Source organism: Orycteropus afer, unplaced genomic scaffold (genome assembly GCF_000298275.1).
Source record: "Orycteropus afer afer isolate SDZICR_OR568_19922 unplaced genomic scaffold, OryAfe1.0 scaffold00006, whole genome shotgun sequence".
NCBI lineage: Eukaryota > Metazoa > Chordata > Mammalia > Tubulidentata > Orycteropodidae > Orycteropus > Orycteropus afer.
The window spans coordinates 7,847,250-7,856,199 of NW_006921593.1; the positions used below are offsets into that span (position 1 = coordinate 7,847,250).

General features: G+C 51.6%; 1 protein-coding gene across 1 annotated transcript in view; it reads left to right on the forward strand.

Annotated features, from left to right (window-relative positions):
• Window positions 1-422: 422 nt before the first annotated feature.
• Window positions 423-8,950, forward strand: part of GALNT17 (polypeptide N-acetylgalactosaminyltransferase 17) — a 501,273-nt gene continuing 492,745 nt past the window's right edge. Inside the window, exon 1 of the mRNA XM_007940592.2 lies at window positions 423-660. Within this exon, the coding sequence (XP_007938783.1) occupies window positions 423-660 (238 nt within the window). The remainder of the gene's footprint in view (window positions 661-8,950) is intronic.

Consider the following 8,950-nt stretch of genomic DNA (forward strand, 5'->3'; position numbering starts at 1 on the left):
TCTAACCCCGCACCTGCGCGCCGCGCCCTCCGCGGCTCCCGGGCAGCCCCCGCTGGCCCCGGGCTTCCGCTGGGCCCTCAGCCCTGTTTGGCGGCCTAGAGGCCAGAGGCAAGCTGCTTGCCGGGCCAGGGACCCCTCCCCCGGGTTTTTGGCCAAGAAACCTAGAAGGGGCCGCGCGCTGGGGACGGAGCAGGCGTCTTGAGAGCGCTTCTGCAGACTGGGGGCTCCCATGTGAGCGATTCCGCTCTGTTGCGACCGCCCCGTCTTCCCAGTCGTCTCAGCCGCCCGTGCACCGGGCCCGCGGCTGCCGCTTTCCTCACCGGCCGGCCGGAGCGTGAGGCTCGCACGGCCCCTGGCTGTCCCGCGCCTCGCAGGAGCCCGAGGGGCGCGGGTCCGGGAAAAGGGCCGGCCGGACGTGTTTGATGGCTTCACTGAGAAGAGTCAAAGTGCTGCTGGTGTTGAACTTGATCGCGGTGGCCGGCTTCGTGCTCTTCCTGGCCAAGTGCCGGCCCATCGCGGTGCGCAGCGGAGACACCTTCCACGAGATCCGGCCGCGCGCAGAGGCAGCCAACCTCAGCGTGCACAGCGCTAGCCCCATCCAGGATGCCGTCCTGAAGCGTCTCTCGCTGCTCGAGGACATCGTGTACCGGCAGTTGAATGGTAAGGACACGCGTCAGGGCCCACGGGGCTCGCGCGGGCCGGCCGAGTACCGAGTAAGCCCGGAGATCTGTGCGCGGTGCCCGGGAGCAGGCAGGGTGCGGGGACGGACAGCGCGGCGCGGGCACTTCCAGGCTCCGGTGCGCTCCCTCTGCCTCTGCGCGCCGGGTCAAAGGGCAGGAAGCCGGGGCTGTCAGAAAGAACTGTATGCTGTTTTTCTATGCCCCAGCTGTAAGTTTGGTTGCATGGTGGAAACAGAGTAGTATAGTTGCCTTCGGCCTCGCGCGCGGTTCATCAAGTCATTGCCTCTTGACTTCAGCTGGAGCGCAGAAATGAGACCGAAGCGTGGGCCGAGGTCGAGAGAGGAAGTAGCTTGTACCCGCGCAGTTTTGGTAGGGGGCAGACAGGGCACCAGGCACCGGAGAGCTTGAAAGTCTGCAGGCAGTTCAGGGCTCCAGGTGTTGGAGCTAACGCGCTTTGCCGGTAAGTTGAGTGAATGTGTCCTGGCTCGCTGAGGCTGGCAGCGAAGCTAATAATTAGCACACCTCCCTTCCCTCTGCTTTGGCGGAGTCTGCTATTATAAAAACACCCGGTTTCTAGCCCGTAGCAGCCACCGGCCATTGTTAAAGTTCTGTGGGTTGGGGAAGCAGGTTTGCATAGCACCAGGCTAAGTGGCCATTGTGAGAATCTGTCCCATCTAAAATGCCCTCCAACGTGCTTCAGGAGAGGAGGGGGACTTTTCATGTGCCCTGGTTCCATTCGTGGGTCACCAGACACTCATTGTCCCTGATGTCAGAGTGAACGCTACCTACTTGGATAGTTAGCTCTCCAGGGCCTCTTTGGTGGTTTATCCCAGCCACGTTACTTGGGGACAAGCTGCCTTCTCCTTTCCTGATCTTCTGACTTAAATCTCACACAGTAGTTCCAGAAGCATCATCATGAAGAGAGTGGAATTCTTTGTTGTGTGCGGGCGCTGTGCAAAGTTATTGTTCTCAATCCAGGCAGATTCTGTTCTAGACCCCATGTTGTTCTAGTCCCTGTTGTTTGAGGAGCTCTGGTGGCACAGTGCCTAAGGCACTTGACTGCTAACCCGAAGGCTGGCGGTTCAAACCCACCAGCCACTCCTCAGAAGGAAGATTGGGCAATCTACCTCCGTAGTGATACCACCTCGGAAACCCAAGGAGGGGTTGCTGTGAGTCGGATCCTACTCGGTGACCAGCTGTGAGTTTGAGTTGTCGTTTAGTGCCAGTGACCCCGTGTGATAGACTAGAACTGTGCCTTAGAGTTTCGCAGGCTGGCATGTTACATAGCAGCGCACCAGGTCTTTCCCCCAGGGAGCTGGGGGGTGAGTTCTAACTGCCAGCCTTTTGGTTAGGGGCTAAGCACTTAACCATTGTGCTACTGGGGTTCCTTAGCCCAAAATTAGAAATGAGAAAATGAGGTTTGGAGAGGTTAACTAAGTTGTCCAGTGCCTTGCTGCTAGGAAGTATGGAATCAGAACCCTGTGTCTGGTTGGTTACAGAACCTGTCCCCTTCACCTCTAGGTACCAGCTGCCCTCTGTGGGCTTCTAATGATAGTCACCATGAGTCAGAGTTGCCTCTGTGGCAACTCACAACATTAAATTTGGTGAGAAAATCAGTGCACGGAGCTGCACTTACGGCCTCCCACCTGTGTCACGGTCTGTATTAGGTGGAGCCACCCCACTGTCTTCATGGCAGTTACAGGGTGAGACCAGCCCGGGACAGGGAGGAGGGCAGCAGCCCACTTGTCCTCTTCCTGCTATGATGAGTCCTTCTGGGTAATTCCTGCTGCGAGGTGGTCAGGTGTCCAGGTGCCCCCTGAAAGGACCCCTGGGTCATGTGGATGCCATTCAACAAGTGTCCATGGGAGGCCTTGACCTTGTGTTTGCATCTGGAGCAGGAAGCTGCCATCCTCTGACCCCTCGCACACAGTGCAGCCCTTGGAAGCCGTGCTGAAGGTCTAGACACTAAGGCATAAAATGAAGCAAAAAGCCACAGTTCATTTCTGGAGCAATAAGAAACTTATGGGGTGGGCCTTATTATTCTGCTATAGATGTACCATAGGACCCCAAAGAGAGTGCAAGGATTATTGGGTGCCCCTACTATAGGTTTCATCACTTCAAGTCTGTTTGGTGGGAGCCATAAGTCTGTGGTCATACAAGGTTTTGTTTTTTTAAAAAGAGAAAGCAGCTCTCCTTTTGTTTATTATTTTCCCCTAATGGTTTTAAAGACCCCAAACCCGGATACTTGCAGCCCTAGACCACGAGTGGGATACAGGCCCGTGGCAGAGGGCATGGCTCTGGGCAAGGGCTCTGTGACTGTCAGGACCACAGGCCCTGGAACAGTGGGCGGGGCTGGGCTTGGCTCCTCCCCTCTGGCGTCCTCTGGCCGGTTCTGCGGCCACTCTGTCAGCCACCTCGCTGCCCTTTCCTCCAGCCTCTGTCAGCAGTTCAGCCACAACAGCTGCAACAGTGGTGACAAGGACAACCGGAAGAGGGCTCCCATAAGGTTTTAAAATGGTGTTTGCACAGCGTCCCAATCACATAACGTCCTAGTTCACAGAATGTGTGGTGGATGGTAAGGAATGAATACCTGTCCTAGGCTGCACTCAGGGAAACAAGGCCCTTTTAGTATTAATTTCACTTAGGAAAATTGACTATGATATAAGCACACTTCTAGCTCTCCAGTCATAACAAGGAGCCTGGTGGCGCAAGCAGTTTGTGATCTGCTGCTCACCTAAAGGTCTGTGGTTCGAACTGGCCCAGCAGCTCCGTAGAAGAAAGGCCTGCCCGACTGCTTCTGTAAAGATTACAGCCAAGGTATGAAGTGAACATTTACCTGAGGTAGATACACTCCTTGGAGACAACAATTATGGGAGAGGGAAGGGCTGTGTATGCACAGGGAGACAGCTCGGGGTAGGAGTGCATGGAGGGATGGACACAGGGAAGAGGTGACTATGGGGAGGAAGTGGGGGGGGGAGCTGTTGCATTGGGGTAAATTGTAGTCAATGTCATGAGACAAAGTGTATGTGAACTGCTGTATGGAAAGTGAATTTGCTCTGTAAACTTTCACCCAAATCACAATTGAAAAAAAAAAAAAAAAAGAAGAAGAAACCAGTCTGGGCCTCAGAGCCTGGGAATTAAAACAAAATTTTAAATTAATTAGTTGCTTATTTAGATTAAATAATGCATAAACCTGACACAAAATTCAAAATGTGTATGAGAAAACCCAATAAAGACAAAGCCTCTATTCCCCCCTCCAAAAAAAAAAAAAAAAAGATTACAGCCAAGAAAACCCTATGGGGCAGTTCTGTGCTATAACACATGAGGTCGCTGTGAGTCATGGGGCAACTTGATGGCAGCCAACAACAACAACAACAACAACAAGGTGTTTACTAAGTGCCAGATGTATACTGACTCAATGTCTACCAGATAAGCAGATCCCTAGGTGGAGCAAGTGTTTGTGCTCGCCTGCTAACCTAGAGGTTGGCAGTTCAAATCCATCCTTATGTGCCACAGAAGAAAGGCCTGGTGATCTGTTTCCATAATGATGGTTGTTGTTGTTGGTTTCTGTTGCATCATTACAGCCAAGAAACCTGGAAGGAGCGGTTCTCCCTGTAACACACAGGGCCTCCAGGAGTTGCAGTTGACTGCGCAGCAGTGACTTTTGCTTGATAAGAGGCAGCTGGGATTACTCCGCCTGGAGGACTGTGCTCATGGTCCACAGTTAGCGAGCTGACCGTGCAGAGCACGCCGGCTTCAGGGTTGCGTGCCTCCCCACTGCACGAGCCTCTTCGGTTTTTGGTCTAGAACCCAGCATGGGATCACCTGGCCCCACCGCAGGTTTCTGATTCTGTAGGTCTGGGGTGAGTCCTGAGAAGTTGCGTCTTTAACCAGCTTGTGGTCCAGCACCAGGAGTCTACAGCAAGCAAAGCCACATGCAGAAAACCTGTTGGAATAAAGCCAGATGGTTAGAAGGCGTGGGAGAGGTCTGAGAAGCCGAGAGAGCACCTCCAAGCGCTGGGGCTCTGGCTGGCTTCTTTCTGGGTGCTCTTCTGCCAGAAAGCAGTTCCCTAGGGGTAGGGGTGGCCGGGACTGGGGGCTGGTTGGGTTGGGGGCTGTGGGGTAGGCAGGCTGAGTTGTCTTGCAGCCTCTCAGTAGGAGCTGGCAGGAAGCGCCAGTTGAGAGCTGTTCCGGAGTAAGCCGGGGATTCAGGCTGCGACTGGGCAGATGACATGGAGCCTGCAAGGAAAGAATAAAGGAAGTTCTGAAATGGGAAGGCCCCCAGCCCCCAGCCTTCCATCCTTTGCCCGAGATTGGTGCTGGAAACGAGTCTCCCATCCATGCATTGATGCACTAGGCCAGCTAGGGCTGCCTGCCACAGAGGAGGGTGGAGCGAGGGAGGTGGGGCCTCTCCCAGTGCCAGGAGATGGGACGAGGACATCTCCTGTCCCCTTGCTTGGCTCATTAATCCTGAAGGAGGAGAAGAAAACTCTGATGTCGTCGGTTTTTATAAAACCACAGCAGCAACAGAGCAGTTGCCGCCAAGTTGGTTCCAACTCACAGCGACCCTGTGTGTGTTAGAGCAGAGCAGGGCTCTGTGAGGTTTTCAGAGGCTGTTTTTGTGGGAGAAGACAGCCAGGCCTTTCTTCCAAGGCACTCTGGATGGGTTTGAACCTCCAACCTTTCAGTTAGCAGCCAAACTCTTATACCACCGGTTGCATTGCTGAGGCGCTCCTCAGTGTTCTTTATTTCTTGGGAATTAATGAGAGCTGTCTTGTGCCAGGCTCTGGGGGCCCTGTGTGGACCAGTGCTCTGTGGCGCCACCTCTCGGGTGAAAAGCGGGAGCCATGTTGTAAAAGCTGCCCAGGCCTTCCCTGTTGTCTCTGGTAAATGAAGTCCAGACAGAAGGGAGTGGGGAGGGCTCCACCGGGCCCTGGCCTTTGAGCACAGCTGTCCCCAGTGACCCCTTTCTGATGAAGCAGATTTTGTGGGTGTCCTGAGAGTCGCCCTCTGGCCAGCTGGTGGCTAGACGTCTCACAACTGGCAGCTCTGCTGAGACGCCTGGCGCTGTCTCCCAGTTACAGGATTTAGTTGTCATTGTTTTGTTTTAATAACAGAGGAGAAGGAGCCTTCACAGAGAAAGTGGAGATGCTGGAGTGGAGGAGAAGACACAAAGAGGACTAGTTCCCCCTGCAGTACCTCTCCGGCTTCATGTCTTCTGTTTTTTTCTCCTTGGCTCCCACGCTGACCCCTGTGTCCAGCCCTTGTTTCCTACTCTTAGACAGTTTCGGCAGTAACTGTTTTTTTTTCCCCCTTTTTCTTCTGTGGTACAGATGTCCATAACAAAGCATTCCCCAGTTCAGCGGTTTCTCCGTGCAGAGTCCCGTGGCACTGATGCCATTGTTCGTGATGTGCAGGCATTATTACCATCCTTTTCTCGATTCCTCCACCCCCTTTAATACAGTTTCTTCACCCCCCTGAACAGTAACCCCTCTTTCCCTGCTGGCTGCCACCCCTGGTCCCCACTCATCATCTTTGGTTTCTGTGTGTTTGCTTATTTCATGTGCATGGCATCACGCCTGTATCCTTTTGTGAAGACTCATTTCACTCAGCATATGGTTGTCTGTGTTCATCTGTGCAGAGCGTGAATCAGGACTTCATGTCTCTTTGTGACTGAGTGATGGTCCATTAAGGAGCCCTGGTGGCCCAAGTGGTTTGCAGTCGGCTGCTGCCTGAAGGTTGGCAGTTCAAACACCTGCTGGCTGCATGGCAGAAATGCCTGGAAAAGTTTACAACCAAGAAAACCCCATGGAACAGTTCTCCTCTGGGACACATGGGGTTACCATGAGCCAGGGGCTGGCTTGACAGCACCTACCACCACCACCAAGTACTCCATTGTATGCATATACCCTATCTTGGGTATCCATTCAACCGTGGATGCACATTTTGGTTGGTGTTGGTGTGCTGGTAACCTTTCGTCAATGTTCCCTGCTGACAGTTTCGCATCCTTCCATTCCCCTGAACGCACAGTGGTTCCAGTTAGCTGAGTGGAAACCAGTGTCCCCAAAGGGTGCAACGCCTTCCAGTGGGATCCTGTTCCCTAAGGAATCACGGTCAAGCACGGAGGCCGGTAGTAGTCAGGGCTCCACAACCAGCTCCGGTGCCATCTCCGTGCGCTCCCTCTCGCCCAGTGTGTGTTTTCTGCTCCTTTAGCACCACTCGGCTGTCCGCTTAAGAAACCTGCTTGCATCTGCGTCAGGGTTTTCAACCACTGCCATTCATCCCCAGCTGGGCTACTAACTGGTTAAGTGCTTCACTGCATAACCAGGAAAGGTTAGTGGTTCGAACCCACCCAGAAGCTCCTTGTAGGAAAGTCGGGTGATGCTTCTGAAAGTCACAGCCCTGAAAAGCCGCATGAGGCCGCCGTGAGTTGAGTTGACTTGGTGGTTTTTGGTTTTCTTTGTCCTGGTTTGCTCTCTCTTTTCCTCTCCCTGTCTGCATTCTGTCCATTCTTTGAGGTTGGGCTCCTGGTCACCTCTGGAGGACAGGGTGGTTGAGCCAGGCCACACCGTCGGAGCTCTTCCACTCGGAGCTGCTGGAGGCTTTGTGGACTGTGCCCTTTGCCCCATTGCTTACACATTTGGGTCGCCATGGGTTTATCTCTTGAGTTAGACTGTAGTTATCTTAATGGCTGGAACCATATTTTGGACTTATTAATACAACCTCTGTTACTCCATATTTGACACAGCACCTTGCACATAATGTAGGCACTTAAGTTTATTGGTTGATTAATTGGATGGGAGCTAATTTTAAGATGTAAATGATAGCCAGAGCAGAAATTCGCTCCAGAAAACGAGATTGTAAAGGCTGCGTTGGTTGCATGTGGTGAGGGACTGGGGCTGGGAGGGCTTAGCTGAGGAAGCCTAGTGTCAGGTAGCCATCTTGCCATCTTGCCGGTACCACCTTGAGGCTGCTTTGGGCCTTCATTCTCCTGATTGAAGAGGACTCTACGTCCTTCAGAGGAGCTTGGACTTTGCTATGGATTGAGTCCCTCTAACATGTGGTCCTGGGGGAAGCTCTGGTGGCGCAGTGCCTAAGGCACTTGACTGCTAACCAGAAGGCTAGCGGTTCAAACCCACCAGCCACTCCTCGGAAAGAAGATGGGACAGAAGCTCTGGTGGCGCAGTGCCTAAGGCATTTGACTGCTAACCAGAAGGCTGGCGGTTCAAACCCACCAGCCACTCCTCGGAAGGAAGATTGAGCAATCTACTTCCATAGACATACTGCCTCGAAAACCCAAGGAGGGGTCACTATGAGTTGGAAACGACTCAAGGGCAGCGAGTTTGTTTTTTTTTTTGTCTGAATGATCATTTTGAGTATCCTTTCATATACTTATTCATCCTCTTTGCTGAATTGTCCATGTTTTTTACCCATTTTATAATTGCTGTTTGTTTCCTTATTGTTGAGCATTTTTTCTTCAAATTTTATTATGTATATATATGTGTGTGTGTGTGTATATATATATATATATATATATATGTATATATGCATATATATATGGCCATTTTTCCTATTTTTAAGTTTGCAATTCAATAACATTAATTATACTCACCATGTTGTGCAACTATCACCACTATCTGTTTCCAAAAGTTTTTCATCACGCCAGACAGAAACTCAATACCCTTCAGCAACAGCTCCTCAACCCCCCACCCCCCGCTCCTGGTAACCATGCATCAACGTTTGTCTCTGTGTGTTTGCTTATACTAGATATTGCATATAAGTGGGATTACACAGTATTTGTCCTTTTATGTCTGACTTATTTCACTCAGCATGAATATTCTAGTACAATTTTTCTCTGGTTGGTATATGTATGTATTTCTGTTGAGTATAGGAGCAAAATTGTTAGGTCATAGGGTAGGCATATGTGGAGACTGTCTAACAGTTTATTGCTAAGTAATATTACATTAGAAGTCTGCTAGTGCAGTAATTAAGCGCTTGGCTGCTAAATGAAAGGTCAGCGGTCTGAACCCACCAGCTGCTCTTTGGGAGAAAGATAGGGCAGTCTGCTCCTAGAAAGATTTGTAGCCTTGGAAACCCCACAGAGCAGTTTTGCCCTGTCCTATAGGGTCTCTGTGAATCAGAATTAACTCTAGGGCAGTGGGATAATATTACATTGTATGGATATACCACATTTTGTTTTTTGCATTCATCTGTTGATGGGCTCTTGGTTTCCATCTGTTTTAGAGTTTTGAGAGTTCTTTATACATTTT